The sequence below is a fragment of the Schistocerca serialis genome, chromosome 1, assembly GCF_023864345.2.
Source record: "Schistocerca serialis cubense isolate TAMUIC-IGC-003099 chromosome 1, iqSchSeri2.2, whole genome shotgun sequence".
NCBI lineage: Eukaryota > Metazoa > Arthropoda > Insecta > Orthoptera > Acrididae > Schistocerca > Schistocerca serialis.
Genome location: NC_064638.1, coordinates 1,116,921,490 through 1,116,946,878, shown reverse-complemented (window position 1 = coordinate 1,116,946,878; position 25,389 = coordinate 1,116,921,490). Strand labels below are relative to the sequence as shown.

Below are 25,389 nucleotides of genomic sequence, written 5' to 3'. Positions count from 1 at the left end.
CATGGAGCTATTTTATCAGCATACTCTGAGAGGAACCTGACTGGTATACAATCTGGACCGCAGGCTTTGCCTTTATTAAGTGATTTAAGCTGCTTTGTTACACCGAGGATATATACTTCTATGTTTCTCATCTTGGCAGTTGTTCTTGATCGTTCCTTTGGTGAAGGAGTTTCGGAAAACCGTGTTTAATAACTCTGATTTAGTGGCACTGTCACCAGTGACTTCACCGTTGTTATCGCGCAGTGAAAGTATTGATTGCTCAGCTCTTACCAACCGAAATCTGGAGCCATTCGATGAGGCCACAGTTTTCCAATCTTCTAGGGTCCAACGTATATGGTCACGAAAGGTGCTGCAAGCGATATCTTGCTGTTAACAAAGGCACTCGTATCGGACGTCTGCTGCCACAGCCCATCAACGCCAAATTTCGCCACATTGTCCTAACGGGTAAGTTCGTCGTACATCACACATTGATTATTGCGGTTATTTCACGCAGTGCTGCTTGCCTCTTAGCGTTGGCAACTCTACGCAAACGCTGCCGCAGTACTGAATGCTCTAATGATTCCCGAAATAAATTGTCCCATGCGTCATTCCGCGTTCAAAGGCTGTTGATTCTCGCCCTCGGCCACAACCATGCCGGAAACCTTTTCACCCGAGAGCAAATGACACCTTCGCCAACGCACAGCCATTTTATACCTTGTGTACGCGATACTACAGCAATCTTTATTTGTGGTTAGTGCTATCCCATGACTTTGTCACATAAGTGTGTAATAGGACCATGCTAGTCACTTCCAAATTTCACAGTACTGAATAGCCAGTTCATTGAATAGGCTTCACCGACAGTCCTGTCATACATAAAACCCTACTTGTTACTGGAAACAATATGGAAGAATGGTCACATCGAAGCATAGTACTCTCCACCAATAACAGTTCATTGGGGAGCAGAGTGGTTAAAGTCTCCATCTCGGCAGATACGTGCAGCTTCTCTGTAATTTTTCTTCGTCACTTTAGGCAGTTTCCAGGTTGATTAATGCCACACCTGATTTTCTGCCACCCCTTTTTTCAGTCCGAGCTTGTGCTCCATCTCTCAAGTGTACCTTAAGGCTGCCCAAACTGTTCAAATGTGTGTGAATTCCTAAGGGACCAAATTGCTTAGGTCATCGGTCCCTATACTTACACACTACTTAAACTAACTTACGCTAAGAACAACACATACACCAATGTCCGAGGGAGGATTCGAACGATTAGCCGAGCGGTCTAAGGCGCTTCAGTCATGGACTGTGTGGCTGGTCCCGGCGGAGGTTCGAGTCCTCCCTCGGGCATGGGTTTGTGTGTTTGTCATGAGGATAATTTAGGTTAAGTAGTGTGTACGCTTAGGGACTGATGACCTTAGCAGTTAAGCCCCATAAGATTTCACACACATTTGAACATTTTTTGAGGAGTAAACCTCCGGCGGGAGGGGCCGCGCAGTCCGTGACGTAACGCCTCAAACCGCGCGGCAAAGGCTGCACATTCTGCGCCTATTTCCGGTATTACAGGTATACTTTTCGCTAGGACAGATAAAGTAATGCTAAAAAGTGCTTGTTACACGCCATATTCGTAATTTGTTGTTACTGAAAAATGTAACTACCTCTTTAACATTCCCACTTTGCCTAAAACCTCAGCCGGCCGTAGTGGCCGAGCGGTTCTACGCTCTACAGTCTGGAACCGCGCGACCGCTACGGTCGCAGGTTCTAATCCTGCCTCGGGCATGGATTTGTGTGAAGCTCTTAGGTTGGTTAGGTTTAAGTAGTTCTAAGTTCTAGGGGACTGATGGCCTCAGAACGTAAGTCCCATTGTGCTCAGAGCCATTTGAACCATATTTGAACCTAAAACCTCTCGCTATAGTCTGTGGTTCTACAGCAGCGAGTGGTAGCGCTGTGGATATAGTAAGTGGGATCAGGCGTAATGGGAATGTTAGAGCGGTCTTTACGTTTTTCAGTAAGTATAGATTTTGAAAAAGATGTGCAGCAGGCATTTATTAGCATTATTTTTCTCCAGTTCTATTGTTCTATTGAAAACGGTAATCGTACTGCCGGAAGCAGGCGCAGAGTAGGCAACTTTGAGCTACACGCGTCGTAAAGAATGCGGCATCGTGCTTTTCTGCGAACATTTGTTTTCACACTCTAAGCTCCTTGCCCGCACGTCTTGAATCAACGTCCGAGACGTGGTCCACAGATTATACGTACCAATGTATAACGGAACTTACAAACTCCAAAGGGCAGCCATTTGCAGCGGCCTGGTTGCAATGAGGGCCACGGGGAGGTGAAGGAAAGATTCTTCTCGTTGTCAGGATGACATTCGGCTCTCCCATCTGGACATTGTGGGTTCGATGAATTGGTGGGGGCCATACGAAACTCTCGGAGGAGAAAGACAGACGGCAGCAAAACAGACGGTGTTTAGGGAATTCTTTACTGTTGCGACAAGCTTCAGGGGTTACAGGTGCGCACCTTAATCCGATGGTGCAGCATGGCATCGACTCACGACGTCCATGATCTGCTAGTGTGGTTAGGCTACAGCTGCGAGTTATAGCTTTGTGGATAGAGGGCAGCTGCATACTCGATCATACCTCGGGAAGACTGCACACGGACATTCTAATTTGGCATTCAGTACCAAGAAGAATTCAAAACGCCTAATTTCATCCATTTCTTAGTAAAAACATCCTAGGATGTCTTTTTAGAATGCAATACAACATCTGGGACAGGTTTGAGCAATCGATGTTCTTTCGGTAGCTCCATTTCACTGTAATTACACTACTGGCCATTAAAATTGCTACACCACGAAGATGACGTGCTACAGACGCGAAATTTAACCGACAGGAAGAAGGTGCTGTGATATGCAAATGACTAGCTTTTCAGAGCATTCACACACGGTTGGCGCCGGTGGCGACACCTACAACGTGCTGACATGAGGAAAGTTTCCAACCGGTTTCTCATACACAAACAGCATTGACCGGCGTTGCCTGGTGAAACGTTGTTGTGATGTCTCGTGTAAGGAGGAGAAATGCATACTATCACGTTTCCGACTTTGATAAAGGTCGGATTGTAGCCTATCGCGACTGCGATTTATCGTATCGCGACATTGCCGCTCGCGTTGGTCGAGATCCAATGACTGTTAGTAGAATATGGAATCGGTGGGTTCAGGAGGGCCGTGCTGGATCCCAACGGCCTCGTATCATTAGCAGTCGAGATGACAGGCATCTTATCCTCATGGCTGTAACGGATCGTGCAGCCACGTCTCGATCCCTGAGTCAACAGATGGGGACGTTTGCAAGACAACAACCATCTACAACAACAGTTCGAGGACGTTTGCAGCAGCATGGACTATCAGCTCGGAGACCATGGCTGCGGTTACCCTTGACGCTGCATCACAGACAGGAGCGCCTGCGATGGTGTACTCAACGACGAACCTGGGTGCACGAATAGCAAAACGTCATTTTTCCGGATGAATCCAGGTTCTGTTTACAGCATCATGATGATCACATCCGTGGTTAGCGTCATCGCAGTGAATGCACATTGGGAGCGTGTAATCGTCATCGCCATACTGGCGTATCACCCGTCGTGAAGATATGGGGTGCCATTGGTTACACGTCTCGCTCCCCTTTTGTTCGCATTGAAGGCACTTTGAACAGTGGACGTTACATTTCAGATGTGTTACGACCCGTGGCTCTACCCTTACTTCGAACCCTGCGAAACCCTACATTTCAGCAAGATAATGCACTACCGCATGTTGCAGGTCCTGTACGGGCCTTTCTGGATACAGAAAATGTTCGACTGCTGCCCTGGCCAGCACATTCTCCAGATCTTTTATCAATGGAAAACGTCTGGTCAATGGTGGCCGAGCAACTGGCTCGTCACAATAAACCAGTCACTACTCTTGATGAACTGTGGTATCGTGTTGACGTTGCATGGGCAGCTGTACCTATACACGACATCCAAGCTCTGTTTGACTCAAAGCCCAGGGGTATCAAGGCCGTTATTACGGCCAGATGTGGTTGTTCTGGGTACTGATTTCTCAGGATATATGCACCCAAATTGTGTGTAAATGTAATCACATGTCAGTTCTAGTATAATATATTTGTCCAATGAATACCCGTTTATCATCTGCATTTCTTTCTGGTGTAGCAATTTTAATGGCCAGTAGTGTATTCATATCTTCGTCTTGCCATTGTTGACACGTGGGAGTAGTTAGGTCGTTGGCCGAAAGCTCATTACATCTCTTCGTCCGCGGAATAAAGAAAAGGAAGCATAGACGTCCCGCGAGGAACAAAACTGTTGTTTGAGATATCTTCAAATAGGATGTACAACTATCTGCACTTTGTAGGTTAACGTTTGTGCTAGCTTTATAGTTACAGGACGACCTCGGCTTCTCTTTGTGCGAGCCTCCTCTGTGTGTATCGCGCCACACGTCTCCCTGACCCCGCGGTCTATCTCGGGGTCAGCCTGCGTGCGACACCGCCAGATGCAGAGGCGGAGCGCGTGTGACGTCGGTGATAACCCAGCCGCAGAGGTCTGGCCGGGCTCTGTTTGTTGACACCGCAGTGAGGAGGCACGGGCGCCCGCACCAATGTGCAAGGGGGCCCGCGGGGGCAAGGTTCAGTCCACACCAGTGCCGAGAGACTGGTCCGCACATGAATCACGTGTTTCATTTTTCCACATGTTCAAATAGTTCAAATGGCTCTGAGCACTATGGGACTTAACTTCTGAGGTCATCAGTCCCCTAGAACTTAGCCTAAGGACGTCACACACATCCATGCCCGAGGCAGGATTGGAACCTGCGACCGTAGCGGTCGCGCGGTTCCAGACTGTAGCGCCTAGAACCGCTCGCCACTCCGGCAGGCTTTTCGACATGTAAATATCCTTCAGCACCATACTACTCGGTCGCATTAATGTGAACAACTGACAGAAACTCGAACAACCACCTTTTGCAGCACTGACCACAGCAGGATGAGCAGGAGGAGATTCAGTGAGGTTCTCGTAGGTACCGAAAGGGATGTGAAACCTTGTCGACTCCAGTGCTGTGGCCAACTGCACAAGGTTTCTCGTCTAAGGATCCACGGCGCCGATCGAGGTGGTCCCACAGATTATCGATTACGTTTAATTAGTTGGTTTAGCGGTCAGGGGAGTACAGTAAGCTAATTCTAATCACGCAAGTACACTGTGAGCTGAAACTTCGCAGGAGAGCTTGTGTGAAGTTTGGAAAGTAGGAGACGAGGTACTGGAGGAAGTAAAGCTGTGAGGACGGGGCCTGAATCGTGATTGGGTAGCTCAGATGGTAGAGCACTTGCCCGCGAAAGGGAAAGGTTCCGAGTTCGAGTCTCGGTCCGACACACAGTTTTAATCTGCCATGAAGTTTCATATCAGCGCACTCTCCGCTGCAGAGTGAAAATCTCATTCTGGACACTGTGACCTGTGTGACACATTGCATTGTCCTGCTGGTAGAGGATGACGGTTCAATCCCGCATCCGGCCATCCTGATTTAGGTTTTCCGTGATTTCCCTAAATCGCTCCAGGCAAATGCCGGGATGGTTCCTTTGAAAGGGCACGGCAGACTTCCTTCCCCGTCCTTCCCTTATCCGATGAGACCGATGACCTCGCTGTCTGGTCTCCTTCCCCAAGCAACCCAACCCAACCCCCTGCTGGTAGACGCCTTTGTGCCGAAGTGTAACGAACTGCATGTAGGGCTGGCTCTGATCACTATGGGACTTAACATCTATGGTCATCAGTCCCCTAGAACTTAGAACTACTTAAACCTAACTAACCTAAGGACATCACACACAGATATTAAGTTCCATAGTGCTTAGAGCCATTTGAACCATTTGAGCCGTCTGCCGTCTGTGAGTGGTTAGTACAGTTGACGTGGAACATAGGCTGTAGTCACGTTAATGTAGCTGGACCGTGTAGTATCAGGTTCTTCTACGTCTACATCTACATACATACTCCGCAAACCACCGTATGATGCAAGGGGGAGGTTACCTTGTGGCTCTATAAATCATTTCCTTTACTGTTGCATTCGCAAATGGAGCAAGGGAAAAGCTGCTGTCTATATGCCTCCGTACAAGCCCAGATTTATCTTATCTTCGTGGTCCTTACGCGAAGTGTAAGCTAGCAGCAGTAGAATCGTTCTGCAGTCAACTTCAATTGCTGGTACTCTAGATGCTCTCAATAGAGCTTCTCGAAATGAACGTCGTTTTCCCTCCCGGGATTCTTATTTGAGTTCACGAAGCATCTCCGTAATACTTGTGTGCTGATTGAACCTACCGATAATAAATCTAGCAGCAAACCTCTGAATTGTTTCGATGACTTCCTTTAATCCGACCTTTTGGGGATCCTGGACACTCGAGTAGTATCAAGAATGGCTCGCACAAATGATCTATACGCAGTCTCCTTTATAGATGTGCTTCGCTTTCCTAAAATTCTTCAAGTAAACCAAAGTCGACCACACGCGTTCCTTACTACCGACCTTAAGGGCTCATTCCATTTCATATCGTTTTGCAACATTATGCCTATATATTTAATCGATGTAAGTGTGCCAAGCAGCACGCTACTAATGCTGTATTCGAACATTACAGGATTGTTTTTCCTACTCATCTGCATTAAGTTACATTTTTCTACATTTGGAGAAAGCTCCCATTCGCCACACCAACTAGAAATTCTGTCCAAGTCGACTTGTTTCCTCCTAGTCACTTAGCGACGGTACCTTTCCGTACAACGTAGCGTCATCAGCAAACAGTTGCAAATAACTGCTTTCCCTGTTCGTCACTTGCCACAGTGGATACACCGGTTTCCGTGAGATCACCGAAGTTAAGCGCTGTCGGGCGTGGCCGGCATTTGGATGGGTGACCATCCAGCAGCCATACACTGTTGCCATTTTTCGGGGTGCACTCAGCCTCGTGATGCCAATTGAGGAGCTACTCGACCGAATAGTAGCGGCTCCGGTCAAAGCAACGCATCATAACGACCGGGAGAGCGGTGTGCTGACCACACGCCCCTCCTATCCGCATCCTCAACTTGAGGATGACACGGCGGTCGGATGGTCCCGATGGGTCACTTGTGGCCTGAAGACGGAGTGCTGTTCGTCAGGTCTTCTACGTATAGAGAATAACAGCAGTCCTCTCGCACTTTCCTGGGGCACTCGTGACGATACTCTTGTCTCTGACGAAACTTGCCATCGAGTACAACGCACTGCGTTCTAGTACTCAAGAAGTCTACGAGCTACTCACGTGTCTGAGAACCTAGTCCTTATGCTCGTACTTTCGTTAACAGTTTTCAGCGGGTTACGTAAACAGTCTGCAGCTGGGAACCGTGTCAAACGCTTTCTAGAAATCTCTGTGCTGTCTGAAAGAACACATATTACAGTCATTGTGATGGTCAAGCTATAGGTACACCTGTTAGTCCTATACTAGCTGAAATTTTCATTTACAGTTTAGCCCAAATTTTCCTGCAGAAAGAGTCACTGAAATGCAAAATTAAATACTGGTTCAGATATGTGGGTGATGTGCTGTGTTTATGGACCGATTCCACTAGACAGTTAAATATATTCCTACAACACTGAAACTTCCAACATAATTAAATTCAGTACAAAGAAGGGCTGGAAGGCTCTTCTATACATTTCTTAGATATTAGCGCAAGGATAAGCTTATTTAGCATTTACACAAAACCCACATCTTCACACGCGGTAATCCGTACAAGCTCCAGACACCCACACAGCCACAGACATTTGAACCTACCTCTCGAGCAGAACTACAGACCTTCAAACATACCACTTCCAGCAAAGGCTCATGCTTTGCTATGCCTGATAATGTACTACGAAAAAAGAAAATGGCTAAAATTACACCACGCTGTACGCTGGCCAACACGAACAAGTCAGTTGTTACAAAAACTGGTGCATTATCCTGTAGACTGGCAAAATTTCAGTTGATCTCGCGAAAAAATTAGTCTCGCAGACCTGCATTTAATGATACCAACAGCATATCAAAACTTTTATTTATTAGTAAAGACAAGGTGTAATCCTTGACAGAGAAAGATGTGTATAAAATCACATTCAAGCACTGAGGAAAAGTATATATTGGTCAATCAGACAAAATTGTGGCAGTTAGGTTATCAACTTTTAAAAGAAAACCACTCACGAGTTGTAGAAAGTAAAGTTTTACGTTCTGTTACGAAAATAAAAAAAGATGAACCTACTGGAAATACCGGATATCAATAGAGAGGTAAACCGAAACCAGCTTAGTACTAAATGATCCAACTCAGTTTCCTTTTTCCCACTTGTTAAATTAAGTTTTAGTTACAAGTACTAGAGTAAAAATTTACATTCAACTTTATTTTTCATCAGTTGTTAAATGTACCTCCACATAAAAAGATTTGTTTCCTTTTTTAGTTAATGTAACTATTCTGCGTGAGAAAAAGTGTAATGTTCTATGTAAATACTCTACAAGTGATTTTTGTATCTACAAGTGATTTTTGTTCATTCCTCATTACTAGAAGGGCATTCTGTTAGCAAAAAGGTGAATGGCCTTTCAGATCATGATGCACAAATTTTAACTTTAAAAGATTTTTGTGCTGCAACACGTGTTAAATATAGTCATCAGCTCTTCAGGAAAGCTGATCCAGTTGCTGTAGAGACCTTTGTAAACCTTATAAAGGAACAAGAGTGGCAAGATGTTTATAGCGCTGATACAGTAGACGATAAATATAATGCTTTTCTCAAGACTTTTCTCATGCTCTTTGAATGTTGCTTTCCGTTAGAACGTTTAAAACAGAGTACTAGCACAACCAGGCAGCCTGGGTGGCTGACTAGAGGGATAAGAATATCTTGTAGAACAAAGTGGCAATTATGTCAAAACGTCAGAAACAGTCAAAATCTAAATGCAGCAGCCCATTACAAACAGTTTTGTAAGGTGCTTAAAAATGTTATTAGGAAGGCAAAAAGTATGTGGTATGCAGGTAGAATAGCTAAGTCTCAGGATAAAATTAAAACCATATGGTCAGTCGTAAAGGAAGTTGCTGGTCTGCAGAGACAGGTCGAGGATATAGAATCAGTGCGTAGTGGGAATGTCCGTGTTACTGATAAGTCGCATATATGTACAGTATTTAATAATCACTTTCTGAATATAGCAGGTGAACTAAATAGAAACCTAGTCCCAACAGGGAATCATATAGCGCTCTTAGAAAAAAGTGTTCCGAGACCGTTACCTGAAATGCTCCTCCATGATACTGACAAAAGGGAGATTGAGTTAATAATTAAATCACTAAAGACAAAGAACTCTCATGGATATGATGGGGTAACTAGCAGAATACTGAAATGTTGTTCTATGTATGTTAGCCCAGATCTCAGCCATATCTGTAACTTTTCCTTTAGGAGTGGTCGGTTTCCTGACCGATTAAAGTACTCGGTAGTGAAGCCACTTTATAAAAAGGGGGACAATGATAATGTTGACAATTTTAGACCTATTTCTATGCCATCGGTGTTTCATAAAATTATCGAGAAGGTTGTATATACAAGGTTACTGGAGAATTTAAATTCACATAATTTGCTGTCAAATGTTCAGTTTGGTTTTAGAAATGGTTTAACAACTGAAAATGCTATATTCTCTTTTCTCTGTGAGGTTTTGGACGGATTAAATAAAAAGTTGCAAACGCTAGGTGTTTTCTTTGATTTAACGAAGGCTTTTGACTGTGATGACCACAAAATATTACTGCAGAAGTTGGACCATTATGGAGTAAGGGGAGTAGCTTACAATTGGTTCGCTTCTTACTTTAAGAACAGAAAGCAGAGGGTAATTCTCCGCAATATTGAGAGTGGTAGTGATGTTCAGTCCCGATGGTGCACTGTTAAGTGGGGCGTTCCCCAAGGGTCGGTGCTGGGGCCACTGCTGTTTCTTATTTAAATAAATGATATGCCTTCTAGTATTACAGGTGATTCAAAAATATTTCTGTTTGCTGATGACACCAGCTTGATAGTGAAGGATCTTGTGTGTAATATTGAAACAGTAACAAATAATGTAGTTCATGAAATAAGTTTGTGGCTTGTGGGAAATAATTTGATGTTAAATCACAGTAAGACTCAGTTTTTACAGTTTCTAACTCACAATTCGACAAGAACCGATATTTTGATCAGACAGAATAGGCATATTATAAGCGAGACAGAACAGTTCAAGTTCCTAGGCGTTCGGATAGATAGTAAGCTGTTGTGGAAAGCCCATGTCCAGGATCTTGTTCAGAAGCTAAATGCTGCTTTATTTACCATTAGAACAGTATCTGAAATAAGTGACACTTCAACTCGAAAAGTAGTCTACTTCGCATATTTTCATACGCTTATGTCGTATGGCATTATTTTTTGGGGTAATTCTTCTGATTCAAAAAGGGTATTTTTGGCTCAAAAACGGGCTGTTCGAGCTATATGTGGTGTAAGTTCGAAAACCTCTTGTCGACCCCTATTCAAAAATCTGGGAATTCTGACATTGCCCTCTCAGTATATATTTTCTTTAATGTCGTTTGTTGTTAGCAATATTAGCCTATCCCCAAGAGTTAGCAGCTTTCACTCAGTTAATACTAGGCAGAAATCAAATCTGCGTGTAGAATGCACTTCCTTGACTCTTGTGCAGAAAGGAGTGCAGTATTCTGCTGCATCCATTTTCAATAAGCTACCACAAGAACTCAACAATCTTAGCAGTAGCCCAAACTCTTTTAAGTCTAAACTGAAGAGTTTCCTCATGGCTCACTCCTATTCTGTCGAGGAGCTCCTGGAAGAGCTAAAAAATTAAGCAAATTCCAGTGTTACATGTTGATTTTCTTCATTTAAACTTACGACTTGTCATCTGAATATGCTTTTTTATATTTCATTTTATCTGTTTCTAATATCGTGTTATAATTTCATGTATTAACTCGTTCCATGGCCATGGAGACTTCTCCTTAATTTGGTCCCACGGAATAATAAATAAATAAATCAATAAATAAATAAAATAATACGTATGTAAGTCACACGTCTTTTTATCGGTATGTACGACATTCATCTGTCACCAGTGATGGTCTAAGAAGCCGGAAGCCGGTTTGTGACCGATTAAATACAGTTTTGCAGAACATTAGGAAATGTTTATTACTTAATATCAAAACGTAAGAGTCGTTTGAGAGCCATTAGGATCTAATTTATGCCACATTTGACGGGAAATGCATCCCCGTTCATTCCTCATCTTCCAGATAATTCTCTTTACTTGCAGCTCACCTTAGAGCTCAACGACTAGCATGGGTCCTGGCCTCCCACACCCGCAATTTTTCTTAAGCCAATATCGAGGTCGTAATCTGCGTTGTCGATATGAACTCTCAAAAACAATCACTCGACCATGGAACCATGCTAGCGTATAGTATGATCCAGCGAAGCCTAGATGCAATTGCATCGAGATGGTTTGGCGTGAGAGTGTGACTACAGAGTGAAACTATAAATCTGGCGTGTCAACAGGGCTGTGTCCAGGTAGCTGGTGGTTCAGCTATGGTCTGGATCGTGTTCATTTGGTCATCATTAGGTCCCTCTGTCCGGATGAAACGGGCAGTGACAAGTTCACGTTATGTGGACATTCTTGCAGACCATCTGCACTTCTTTCTGGGATTAGAATATCCACGTTTCATCATGACAATGCAGCAAGTCACTGTTCTTTGACTGTATGCAGATGAATTCACCACGAGCGCTCAAGTGAATTCACCACGATGGCTTCCCCTCTTCCGCCAGACCACCAGATGTCAATCCAGTCATGCATTTCCAGAATTCTGTCGACACCCATGTATGCTCAGTGAACACGGCTCAAACAACACAAGAACAGTTGTGAGTAGCACAGCAAATTGCCGCAACGAAAAACGCCTTTCTTTCAATGAAGTACAACTGGCTTATCATATTCGTAACACTCTCTCCCCTATTTCGCTATAACAGAAAACGATCTGCCCTTCTTTGAACTTTTTAGATGTATTCCATTAATCCTATCTGGTAAGGATCCCTTACTACATAGCAGTACTCTAGGAGATGGCGGCAAGCGTAGTGTAGGGAGTCTCTTTAGTAAGACTAGACCTGTAGCATCATCTAAATGTTCTGCCAATAAAACACAGTCTTTGGTTTGCTTCCCCACAACATTATCTGTGTTATCATTCCAACTGAATTTTTTTATAACTGTAATTCCTAGGTATTTAGATGAATTGACAACGATGGATTTTTATGATTTATCGGGTAATCGATATATTCAGAGACAATTGCCTTTTTCACACCATATATATATTCTGTCTAAATCATTTTGCAATTAATTTTCATCATCTGATTACTTAACGAGACGGCAAATGGTGACATCAACTGCATACAATCTGAGAGCGCTGTTCAGGTTGCCTCCTACTTCATTTGTATTGATTAGGAACAACAGAGAGCCTATGACACGTCCTTGGGGAACGCTGAGTATCACTTATGTTTTGACTCGATTTTCCGTCAGTTACTACATACTACCTTTCTGACAGGCGATCATGAAGCCAGTAGCACAACTGAATCGATACTCCAAAGTCGCGCAGTTTGATTATAAGTCGCCTGTGAGAAACGGTGTCAAAATCCATCTGGAAATATAGAAATATGGAAACAGTTTGACATCTCCTGCCGGCAGCATTCATTACTTCGTGCGTATAAAGAGCTAGTTGTGTTTCACAAGAATATTTTCTGAACCTCTACCGACTATGTGTGTATAGACCATTACCTTCAACGTGTTATTGCATTTTTAAGTGCTCATTGAAGAGCGACTCGCTATTAATATCATATAAAGTGCCTTTCCATTTTTGGCCACTCAGTGCGCATCTGTCCGGCCACTGCTCAAAATTGGCTCTAAGCACTAAGGGACTTAACATCTGAGGTCATCAGTCCCCTAGACTTAGATCTACTTAAACCTAACTAACCTAAGGACATCACACACATCCATGCCCGATGCAGGATTCGAACCTGCGACCGTAGCAGCCGCGTGGTTGCGGACTGAAGCGGCTAGAACCGCTCGGTCACAACGGCCGGCCCGGCCGCTGCACGGGATGTACATCAGTCTGCAGACAAAGACAGGGGTACAACATGTGCATTAAAGATGTAACAAAAGCGAGCAACGAAGCCAATCTCGAAAATTGATTACACGGATAGAAGCAAATAGACTGTATATGGTCTAACGTGATTCACGTACGCTAAATTCATACTGTGCACCCAAGCAGTCGATGTAAATTACTGACACAAGTCTCGTGTCACTCGAGGCAGAGCTGGCTGGTTAGAATCACGATGATGGAGAAATTTTTATCGTCAAAATGTAATCGGAAAGGGGAGTATGAGTCATATGTACAATTTCTCAATTACTAGACTGTGTGGTAGATCCGTGATTAGATTCCAAAACTTCCCACAGTGGCTCATGGGATGATGGCATGTGACACTATGATGGTGATCCGTGCGTTGGATGTGGACCTGAAATTCGATGCCCATCTTCTGTTCCACGGGAGTAAGTCATGTGTCAGTAATGTGTTTCATTCTTTCTGTCTATTTAATGTCATACTCATCCTTCATAACGCAAACATATTACACCACACAAGTACCCATCACATCTACATCTACGTGATTACTCTGCTATTCACAATAAAGTTCCTGGCAGAGGGTTCAATGAACCACCTTCAAGCCACCTCTCTACCGTTCCAATCTCGAACGGCATGCGGGAAAAACGAGCACTTATTTTTTTTTTTTTTTTTGTTGCGAGCCCTGATTTCTCTTATTTTATCGTGACAATCATTTCTCTCCACGTAGGTGGGTGCCAACAGACTTTTTTCGCAATCGAAGGAGAAAACTGGTGATTGAAATGTTATGAGAAGATCCCGTCGCAATGAAAAATGCCTTTGTTTTAATGATTGCCACTCCAATTCACGTATAATGCCTGTAGCACTGTCTCCCCTATTTCGCGATAATACAAAACGAGCTGCCCTTCTTTGTACTTTTTCGACGTCATCCGTCAGTCCCACCTGATGCGGATGCCACACAGCACAGCAATATTCCAGAGGCGGCCGGAGTGGCCGAGCGGTTCTAGGCGCTTCAGTCTGGAACCGCGCGACCGCTACGGTCGCAGGTTCGAATCCTGCTTCGGGCATGGATGTGTGTGATGTCCTTAGGTTAGTTAGGTTTAATTAGTTCTAAGTTCTAGGGGACTGCTGACCTCAGATGTTAAGTCCAATAGTGCTCAGAGCCATTTGAATCAATATTCCAGAATAGGGCGGACAAGCGTGGTGTAAGCAGTCTCTTTAGTATACCTGTTGAACCTTCACAGTCATTTACACGTTGTAGTCTCACATTTCGTGTTTCATTAAAGGTCGAAGAAAAGTCACCATGAGTATCTTGTACAGGACAGCAATGAGAGGTTTCCATACTAGACAACGGGGGCGAACCAAAAATTAGTGTGACATTATGAAAAGTTTATCACGTCGATAAAGGACGGCCGTAGATCACCTGATATTAAACATGGAAACCGACATAGTGGGTACATTTCTACTCATCACAGATCGATATTTTCTGCACCGATCAACCTGGTTCATTTTTGTCAGTGGTATCTCTAGCTCACCTAAGGCGAATCACGGGACGATTTATCCCTTCCTCCCCTGGATTAACTTATCAAGGCCCTGATATAGCTGTAACACCAATGACTGATCGAGGCAACGTAATTTTAGAGGACAGCTGTAATTCTTTAGTAAACTTAACAGTAACGTAACAAGCAATGCACGTTAAAAGAAAAACGACCGCATCACTTGGCATGAAGAACGGAAATATTTCGAATTTGTTTTTCTTTCGATGAAGGGCGATGTGCGCCTCCTTTTTTGTTTTGCTTCTTATGCTTCAGTACTCTATAGGCTTGTCACAAACATTCGGAGCGTTAGTCCACCACAGTTGAGAGAGTAGAGCAGAGTGTAACGAAAATTCTCACACTTTGTCATGCAGTGATTCGTCGTTACAAGTAACAATGTTACATTTCGGAGGCTCCAATAACTGGTACACATATTTTACGGTTTGCTTGCAGCGGCCCTAATGTCGCAACTTGATTTGTGGCGGTGACGTGTGCAGGAGGGGGACCCTGACTGGGAGAGTTACTTCCTTGATGCGTCGGGGGGCCCCAATTGCGGCCAATTGGCTCCCAGCGGCAAAAACACACGTTGACCCTCACAGTCATCTTGTTGCATGCGTGAAATTTATTCTTTTCTCTTTGGAATTTTCCACTTTGAGCTTTAATGGGACGATAGAAACCTGTTTGCTTCAAGCCACATGCAACAATTTAGTTTCATATGTGTGGTGCTCCTTGAATTTCGGAACAGTTGAACAAGATCCCTTATTCGAAACCGGGGGAGCAATGGTTCAAATCCGAGACCGACCATCTTGAATTCGGTTTTTCGTGATTGCCCTAAATCGCTTGAGGCAAATACTAGGGTTGTTCCTCTGAAATGGCATGGCCGATTTCCTTCACCATCCTTCCTTAATCCGAGCTTGTTCTCCGTCTCTGATGACCTTGTCTTCGACGTGGAGTTAAACACTAATATTCCTTCCTTCCTTCTTTATTCGAGCTTCATACATTAATCCATTCGCACATCATGTTACATAAATTTCTCAGTGAAAGAATGTTTTCAGTGATGTGAAACGAGTCAAATTATATATTAATTGGTAAAGATGCTACTGCAGGCTACTTCTGTAAAGTAGGCACATACTAACGCAAAATTATAACTACCAATCTACTCATATTGATAGTTATACGAAATACGTCTTCTTTACTTCGGGGAATGACAGAGAAAAGTTAGATTGAATAGGAATGAAGGAAAAGAGGTAAGGTCAGTTGAGGTATCTGGGCCGATGGGGTAACTGAGTCATGGTTTTTTTCCAAAGAAATTGTGAGACTAATTTCACTTAAAGTGACTGGGAGCACTAAAGGACGACGGCATTTCTCTTCAACATTACGTTTCTTCTTTATATGTGTTGCGGCTTTCGTGTCGCATTTTTTTCGATTTTGTAGTACTAGACTTCATAGTAACGTAGTGCCATCTTGATTTGACAAAATATCTACAGGTTCGCTGTAAGCATTATCAGTGTTACAAGTAATTTAGCATAAAGCAGAATCATAATGAACATTTTAATTGTCCTTCTTCAGGTTACAAACTTGAGGGGGTGACACAGTTACCCCCAAAATCTTTCTGAAATGGTATAAGCAGGCAGATGCTTGGGGTACTTTGACCTGCATCCGACAATTTATTTACGAAAACAGAAGAGTCCAACGTTGCCAAAAAATAAATAGTAAGAAAGCTGTCAAAGCCCCTTAAAAGCAGCTGTAGGGGGTACCGGGGACAAAAGTAACAGTTTGCATATTGTTTTTTTTTTTTTTTACTTCCCTATAAACTTTTGAAACAAAAAGAACTAACGTGCGTGTTCTCTGAAACTATCCTAACACAAATGAGTTTAGTTTCCACAAAATTACATATATTTGGTAGTTGTAAAACTAATTTTAAGGCATCAGTGTACCTGTTACTTTTGTCCCCGTTATTGGGGACGATAGTAACACAGGTAGGCTACGAAAGTAACATAATGAGTTAAACCACATTTTACTACCTAAAGGACTCATACAGTAACTTAAAGTACATTACCAATATAAAACATTAATTAAACATCAATAAATTTCAATTCTCATTCATTTAAAATTATTATATTAATTGAAATAGCAATTAATAGCACTGAACGAATTCCGGCTTTATAAGTAAATGTTCAGTGAGTCAGTAAAAGAGAAAAGTAATGCATATCTTAGTCCCATTCAGATTCACAATTGTGGCACACGTAAATATCCCCCCCTCTGGTACAAGCAATATGAGACCAACACTTACATTCCCAACACTTTAATCCACTTGTCTTTGGGACGACTGTAGAGGAAAGACTCGACACATACTAGTCAGTAGCTATAATTGTCTTCCGATGTTGATTCTTCAGGTTTTTTCTGCTTTCGCTCCCTTGGCCAGCTGCTTTTTAAGTTTAGCTTCTTTGCCGCTTTTCGCCTGGGGACGGGCGTTTAGCTCTTCTTCTATAGCCAGTTCCTCTGGAGTGTCGGTCAAAATTGCAGACTTGCTCCTTTTTCTTCCTTTTCTTGTTTGTTGCCTTGGACCTGCTTCTGGTAATGGACGAACACCTTCGAGTGAAAATGCTGCACGAACTGAAGAAGATGATTGTAAACCACTAGGTCCTGCATCACAGGCTATGACATTTGAAAGTGTTTTCCATCATATTGCTTCTGGATCAGGATTAGATGTCATCCCAGCTCCAGGTGGGTCACTAGAAAGCGCTAATGATTCTACTAACAAGGGAACCTCCCCATCGCACCCCCCTCAGATTTAGTTATAACTTGGCACAGTGGATAGGCCTTGATAAACTGAACACAGATCAATTGAGAAAACAGGAAGAAGTTGTGTGGAACTGTGAAAAAATAAGCAAAATATACAAACTGGTCATCAGTCTTGGTCACATAGGCAACATAAAGAAGACGGTAAGCTCAGGAGCGCCGTGGTCCCGTGGTAGAGTGAGCAGCTGCAGAAGGAGAGGTCCTTGGTTCAAATCTTCCCACAAGTGAAAATTTTACTTTCTTTATTTTTGCATAGTTATTATCTGTCCGTTCGTTCATTGACGTCTCTGTTCAATGTAATAAGTTTAGTGTCTGTGTTTTGCGACCGCATCGCAAAACCGTGCGATTAGTAGACGAAAGGACGTGCCTCTCCAATCGGAACCGAAAACATTTGATCGCAAGGTCATAGGTCAGCCGATTCCTCCACAGGAAAACACATCTGATATATTCTATACGACACTGGTGACGGCATGTGCGTCATATGACAGGAATATGTTGTCGACCCACCTAACTTGTACACTTGGCGAATGGGTAAAAAGATTCTTCTACCTTGCCCGATTTAGGTTTTCTTGTGGATGTGATAATCACTCCCAAAAAAGTGATGAATACCTAAGAGTTTGTCACATAAACTGAAAATAAAAAATTAAAGTTTTCACTCGGTGGAAGATTTGAACCAAGTACCTTTCGTTCCGCAGCTGCTCACGTTACCACGAGACCACAGTGCCGCTGCAGTACCAACTTCCTTAAAGTTGCATATCTTGCCATAAACTACTCAGTTTGTATATTTTGCTTATTTTTTCACAGTTCGACACAACTTCTTCCTGTTTTCTCAATTGATCTGTGTTCAGTTTTTCAAGGCCTATCCACTGTGCCAACTTATAACTAAATCTGAGGGGGTTGCGATGGGGAGGTTCCCTTGGAAGGACACAGTTTGCTTTCCATAATTGGAAGCTTGTGCTGGGCGACCAGTGACAAAAGATGGTGTAAAATCGATTTCACTGAACGCATTCCTATTAAATGGTACTATGCCTATGCAGTGAAATCCTGCTGCAATGTTTTTGGGAGTTACAGCAAGTGGACATGCTTCCCTTACAATTGAATGGATGTCATAAATTGACATACTGTTTCCCGGATGATTCTTGATCCAGTTTTCAGCAAAAGCAATCACCATCTTTTTAAATGGACCATAAACTGAATGGTCTAGAGGCTGCATCCTGTGTGTACAGTGCGGTGGGAATGACAGCCTAACAATCCCCGTGCTTTTGCAAAAATTCAGGCTTATTATGTATATATGAGATTCGTGATTGTCGAGATGCAGTAAACATTTGTGCTTAGGAGTTGGTTTAGCAAATTTTACGAAATGGTGCAAGAATAACAAAAATTCTTCCTCTTGCATCCAGCCACTCTCATTTCCTGCTCCAGTGCAACCAACAGGACTGTCTCAAGCGAAGGAATACAAAGAGAGGTGGTGTACTGTGTCCCTGAGCGTTGATGGCAATAGCAACAGTGACAAGAGTGCCTCTTTCAGCCGACGTGGTAGCTCCTACATGCTTTATTCCCCATTTAGCAACAATTCCTTTTGGTTTCTGAACAGTGGTTACTCCTGTCTTGTCCATACTCCAAATGTCCATGGGCTCTAACTTATATCTCTCCATAACGCTAGCCAGGTTGTTGAAAAAGGCATTCACATTTGTTGGATTAAATCTTGTTACTCGAGCAAGACTTGTGGGTTGAGGCGACCGATTAGACAACTGGGGATACCTCTTCATGAATGCTGAAAACCAGTCTGGACCAGCAGTTTGATTGTCCACCCAAGTTGATGGAACTGATATATTGTTTGTCGCTGCCAGTTCGCGACCTAATTTATGGATATCCTTAAGGCAAAGTCCGTAAAATATCTCCAACACTCTAATCGCATATTCAGTTTTAATTTTTTCTTGTTCGTCAGAGAACACTCATTTTACACTTCTACATCCAACACGAGGCATTGGTGTGCTGCTATCACTAATACGTTTCTCTTTCTTTTAATGTACCGATGCAATGTCACATGGCATACATTGCATTTCTTCTCTGCTGCTCTAATACTTATATTATAATTTGCAACATCATCTGCCGCAGTTTGATATACAGTAGTAGGAGTTAGTCCTCATGTAGTTGTCCTAACCCGTGTTCGTGGTATAATTCCCTGTAACGAAATAACTAAGTAAATAACGAGTCTGTTCAGTAAGAACGAGTTTGTTCAGCAAGACACTGCTACTCCTAACACTAATATACCTAAACTGAAAGTTTCACGTGGTTAAATTATTACAGTAGACTTACGTTTACAGCGTAATACCACCGTTATCACAAAACTAAGAAAATAGAGAGAACTTGGTGAGACACTGAAAAAACATTTTACTGCACCACACTCAACAGAGACTCTCCAATACTGGCCAACAATTGGTAGGCAGTTGGGAAACATGAAGGGAATACATTGTTTGAATCACGTGATTTTCGGAGCTGCATGCGAAGGTAGGGGAGGTATGTTACTTTCATACCCTGTTACTTTTGTCCCCAGTCTCCCCTAGTAGATTCAAATATATGATTAGCTTCACTGATGACTTAAGTGACTTACTGAACATTTATTAATATTTTGTTAACTGCACAGATTGTGTGTTCGTAAATATTCATGCCTGAAATTAGAATTTTTGTTTACTTTTAATTTTGACTGTTATTCTCTAATAAAAGTTGGTGTTATTTGAAAATTTGATTTAATTTCATACTTAATCACTGTGTAGGAGTAATCTTACATTGTACAACTATAGCACAACTCACAATCAATAATATCATGTGTAATAACTGCAGGAGGCAGCACAGACATGTCTGTCTTCAGTACTTTAATGAAAGCCATGTAAATGTAAGAACCATTAAGAGAAGTCCCATGATGTTCAACAACAGTAGATAAAATAATGAAATTACATCTACTTAGGAAATGACATGAAAAAAATAAGAGTTTAGTATAAAGTTCGTTGGTTTAGCCATGTGAAGCAATCCGACATGGGACACATATGCTGACTGTCTGAGATGTAAGCAATCTAAGAATACATTTGCAGTCAGTATGATTAGCAAGTTTTGAAAAGATACTGTTATCCTAAAAGCTGCATACTTAAACTACAGAATAGAAATTTGGTGAGCACTACCAAAGAAAATCCAAATAAGGTACTGATTCCTCAAAAAAAAAAAAAAAAAAAAAAATGGCCATAAGAATCATCTGTGGTTCTGAATATAAGGAATCATACATTGGCTTTTTTCCAAACACTTCATGTTGAGCATAGTAAATGCATATATTGTAAAAGTCTTATTGCTCGTTAAAAGACTGCATCCCAATATATACTCTGATTTGCATCAGTAGAATACCAGAAATAAGGAAAAAATTACACCAGCAGACAAAGAAAATTCCTCTATGTAAAGGATCCATAAAATGCAGGATTAAAGTTAGCCAATGCGATGCCCAGTATACTTATGACTCTTTTCACAGAGAAGCTTAAGTTTCAGCTTCAAAAATTTCTTTCGCAGAACCCTTTCTAAACGTTATAAGAATATCATATTCATATGCAGAATTGGAAGAACTTTGAAAAAATATATAATTAGTGCTAAGCAAACAATTTGTTTGTCATGTCATTATATGTTAATCAATGCCATAGTCAGAAGAAAATACTTTTCATTAAATCTTAATATTTGTAGCCGTTTCGGTTTTTGTATGTATGCAGTGAATTATTTGATGCTGAAGAAATTATTCTATAATAATAATTATTATTAACATTATTGTTATTATTTTTAATTAAGTAAAATGGCATGGTAGTAAAATGTTCAGCTTTTATACAATTTATTTTGGGTGAATGGTCAACCCTGCAGACCTGATTTCTACATTTACACTTCCTAAATAAAGTAAATATAATCTCTAATGTCATGTATGTGAGATGTCTGAAACTCTTAAAAGAAGTGGTTCTTTTTTTTACAGCTGTCCATCAGTTTTTGCAGATTTGAAATTTAAAGTTAAACACTTATCTCAATACATGTCAAATCTACACCTATGCTTGCCAAGTATGCAGGAATCGCATGTTAGTTTCTGTGCATATACCTTTCTAATGTAACTATGAGAAGATCCGTTTGCTCCTCTGGCACATTCTCTTGTGAGTCTCCAAGCTAAAGATTATGTGAATGTTCTGGAGACATTCAAACACCTGGGTGTTAGCCAAAAATGCGTGCTAATTTGTCTGTCTGAAAGTGTCCCTTCACTGCTAAATTAGAATTACATTCATGATTTTTTTATTGATAAATGTTGACATTTGTTTTTCTTGTTTTACAGTTTGAAGGGAAGTGGTACGAAGTTGAGCGCTCGTTCTACTTGTATGAGATCATCAGCAGCTGTACTTCAATCTACTTCTCACCAAAGCCTTCTGGAAATGTGAAAGTGGCTATTAAGACTGTAAACAGATTGTAAGTATTGACGGTTCAGTTTATGGAATGAATTATGTCTCTGAGATTTTTGTGAAAGGGGGTGGAATGGCAGAAACAAAGCAGAACTTCTGACATAACAAAACTCAAAACTCTTGAAAACTTCCGTTAATAAAGATCAAACATCCTAATGCTGCCACTTTAAACATGAAAATACTTTCTATATTTTGTTTCATAGTTTTAGCTGCTGTAGTAGCTTGTAACAAGAAAAAGAAAAATCATGATTTAAGGGTACAAAGCTACCTGAAGCTTTTAGAACTCAAAGCAATCTAGCATTCACATTTATAAGCAAAATAGCACTGAATCCTAGATGGCATCTGTTATGTTGGTGCTGTCGTCAAACTGATACTGAATTGATGTGTGTGTGTGTGTGTGTGTGTGTGTGTGTGTATGTGTGTGTGTGTGTGTGTGTGTGTGTGTGTGTGTGTGTGTGTCAGATGGTGCATGATGCCAGTCCAGTTTTCAAAGATCATTTTTTCCTAATATTTGGGGTAGACATCCCTCCCCTTGCTGATAATGGTCTTGATTTGTTGTGTAACCCTACATGGTGGATTCACAGACTGACAAGTAATACTCCAGAGTTCGTTGAACAAGGTTTTGTAACTACTTTTCCATGGATGAATTACATTATTCCTTACCTGAGGCTACTGTCATCATTGAGATGTTAAAGTTTAACCTTCCATCATAGCTTAATTAAGATGAAGTTAAGAGTAGTGAGACTTACAAAATTTACGAGAAATTGTTTGTGAAGTCCTGCAAGGTAGCATAACAATGAAAAGCTAGTGAATTACATTTATTCTTTAGTTGTCCCAATAATATTTTTGTTGCCTTAACACCACCTTAAAATTGGTGTGGATATCAAGTTTCACAAACCTAATTGATATAGTAGCATACACATTGCTGAAAATCTTGTTCAAAAGATTCTGATTCTGATCTCATTAGCTTTCATTCTGGTATTTCACCTACTTGCTGTAACCCCATTGCATAGTGCCATTTTAAAATGAATAGGACTGTACTGCTAATTTGGATGAAGCCATCTAGTGGATCAGTAAATGCATTTAAAATGTTCCTGTTAATGAGTAAAAACACATTCATGAACTCAAGTCAAAGTGTATTACACACTGTTGACCATTCATAATAAATGCAAATCATTCAGAGGACGATGCAATGATATTAGTGTGGTAAGTGCTTACAGTACTAACAGAAATGGATGTGTTTGCCAAATAGAGTAGGTCCTACTGGTATTGCAAACCAATGACAAGGCTGAATCATTACTTAATGAGTCAATGTTCTGCAAAGTTCAGTTGGGAATTACTCTTGCTGTGTGATATTATTATTACTGGCATACCAAGACAGCAAAATTAATTTCTAAAATGCCTTGATGTCCTTCTTACAGAAGACAGCATCAGCTATCATTGTGAAATAATTGTAAGTCCCATTTCACAATACATAATGAAAATCCTTCAATCCAGTTGTCAGTGGAAATAATTGCAGCCCTTACTCAACATCATGGCACTGTGATGGCTGCATAAAGCTGATAAACTTTATCAAACAATCTAAAGTAATTCCTGTTTTCAAAAAAGATGATAATAAAGACATGAACAACTATAGGCCTATCACAATTTTATCATGTTTCTCTAGAGCATTTGAAAAAATTATTTGCAAAAAACTGATGGGCATCATAAATACAAAAGGTTTACTGAGAATGTACCGACATAAGTTTAGAAACAATAAATCTATGGAAAAGGCAGTGTATAACTTTATGAATATGATTCTAGATGTGTTAGATACAAAGCAACTCATGCTAGACATATTTCTAGATCTTTCAAAGATTTTTTGATACATTGGGTCACAAAATATTGCTCGAAAAATTGAACAGTATGGTGTCAGAGGACTTGCAAATGAGTGGACTGCATCGCCCCTAAGCAACTACATACAGAGAGTCAGCATGAAGTACACTATCAAACAACTCAGTTGAATAACTGAAATCCAGTCTAGTAGTAAAACTGTTAAACTATTGCATAAGGCGTTCCCCAGGGCTCAGTATTGGGACCTCTACTATTCCTCCTACATATCAACAATTTGAGCCTGTATGTAGATGCTCATATAACCACAATGTTCAATGTAACTGTACTCTTCAAAGAGGAGAACATAAACACAATTCAGAAAGCTGTGAACCTGGCTTCTGAACAACTCAGCAGCTGGACAACAGTCAACAGATTAACCAACAATACTAAAAATAAAGTTTGACAGCTTCCATGAACTTTCACATCACACAAGATGCAAACCCCTCTCAACCAACTGAACAGTAAATAATAAACCAATAGTTACCAATGCAGGTCTGTGGGTACAATATAACCTGAAATGGAATAAGCATACTAAAAAGGTAAATGCCAGAATAAGTACTAGCTGCTGTGTGCTGAAATAATGTATTAGCCAGAAAACAGTGTGCACTATACATACATACAGACTTATGTAAAATATTATGTGATATTCTGGGAAAAATCCACTTTCAAAATCCAGAACAAAGCCATGAGTATCGTATGTGAAAGCATGCCTGGTGATTACTGAAAACCCATCTTCAGGGAGTTAGAGATCCTAACACTGCCTTGTCTGTACATGTTCCTGACTGTAAAATTTTTAAAGAAGCACATAGTACTGACAGAATCCAGACTAAAACAAATATTGAAGTACACAATACAATACCAGAATAAACACAGATCTGTATAAGTTATGTGCAAACACTCAACTTTGTAAAAGGAGCATTTCACATGGGCCTCCAGCTGTTCAACACATTTCTCACATGTATTGTGTGTGTTGAAGACAACATACAGTTTAGTAAAGCTTTGGAGTCCTATTTGCTGTATCACTGTTTTTACATTGTAAAAGAATACCTAGAAAAGTAATCCCACTGATTATGTTTAAGTGCATATCATGAACTATTCAGTGAAGCTAACTTATTCACTCCGTTGCCATGTATTATGATACCATAGTCTATCCATAATATATGTTAACAAATTTTATCTGGTATCTGTTACAAACTGTGTACTGTCAGGTCACCTTGATTAAATGAATAAAACTGAGGCTACGCTTAACAAACTGTTATGGGAACAGCTCTAGTATCTGTTTACTATATACCTTCACTGCACAGAGCTCAACAGTTTCCAAATGTCAGCTTCATATTACAGCATTCCTACAAGTTTCATGACTGACGATTCTGCTGAGCCAGCAGAACCATCGCTCCCACAGCTAGCAAGAGTGTTGTAATATGCTATATTAGATAGTTGTCTCATAGTGGAAAAACCAGAAGTTATCTTTTTCTTTACAGTTTAGATCAGATGTACTGCCAGTTGCATACAGCATATCAACCAAAATGTTTACAGCTTATATCTTCTCTTGTTTCTTCACAAAGCCCCCCTTATCACCTAAAAGGAGAATCAGCCACAATTATCTTTCCC

At 41.2% G+C, this 25,389-nt stretch overlaps 1 protein-coding gene across 1 annotated transcript in view; it reads left to right on the top strand.

Annotated features, from left to right (window-relative positions):
- The window catches only part of LOC126416701 (apolipoprotein D-like), a 240,238-nt gene that overhangs the window by 195,132 nt on the left and 19,717 nt on the right, over window positions 1-25,389 (top strand). The window contains exon 2 of the mRNA XM_050084512.1: window positions 21,783-21,913. Coding sequence (XP_049940469.1) covers window positions 21,783-21,913 — 131 coding nt within the window. The remainder of the gene's footprint in view (window positions 1-21,782; window positions 21,914-25,389) is intronic.